At 41.6% G+C, this 279-nt stretch overlaps 1 protein-coding gene across 1 annotated transcript in view; it reads left to right on the forward strand.

Moving 5' to 3' along the window:
- Window positions 1-148: 148 nt before the first annotated feature.
- LOC118334030 (leucine-rich repeat-containing protein 2-like) overlaps window positions 149-279 on the forward strand; it is a 2,079-nt gene continuing 1,948 nt past the window's right edge. Inside the window, exon 1 of the mRNA XM_035669843.1 lies at window positions 149-192. Coding sequence (XP_035525736.1) covers window positions 149-192 — 44 coding nt within the window. The remainder of the gene's footprint in view (window positions 193-279) is intronic.

Raw genomic sequence — 279 nt, forward strand, 5'->3', positions numbered from 1 at the left:
GACGTCCCGGAGGGGCTGCGGGCCAGTTTTTAGTTGAAATGTGTTTGCACAGAAACAATTCGAAAGCTCTTGTGAGTCTAAACTTTAAACTATTGAACGTGTGAGTTCAGACTCATAATAACTATTAGTCAGAGCTGATTTTAGTAATATGAACACAGACGGCTATTTATACCCCAACATCAGTGACAGAAGGTCAGCGTCTGACCTCCAGAGAGCAGACAGCGCTGGAACGGGAACATCCAGCCTGCTGAAATATCACATTAATATAATAATATAATA

The sequence above is a fragment of the Morone saxatilis genome, unplaced genomic scaffold (genome assembly GCF_004916995.1).
Source record: "Morone saxatilis isolate NCDOM2014 unplaced genomic scaffold, NCSU_SB_2.0 Contig22, whole genome shotgun sequence".
Lineage (NCBI taxonomy): Eukaryota > Metazoa > Chordata > Actinopteri > Moronidae > Morone > Morone saxatilis.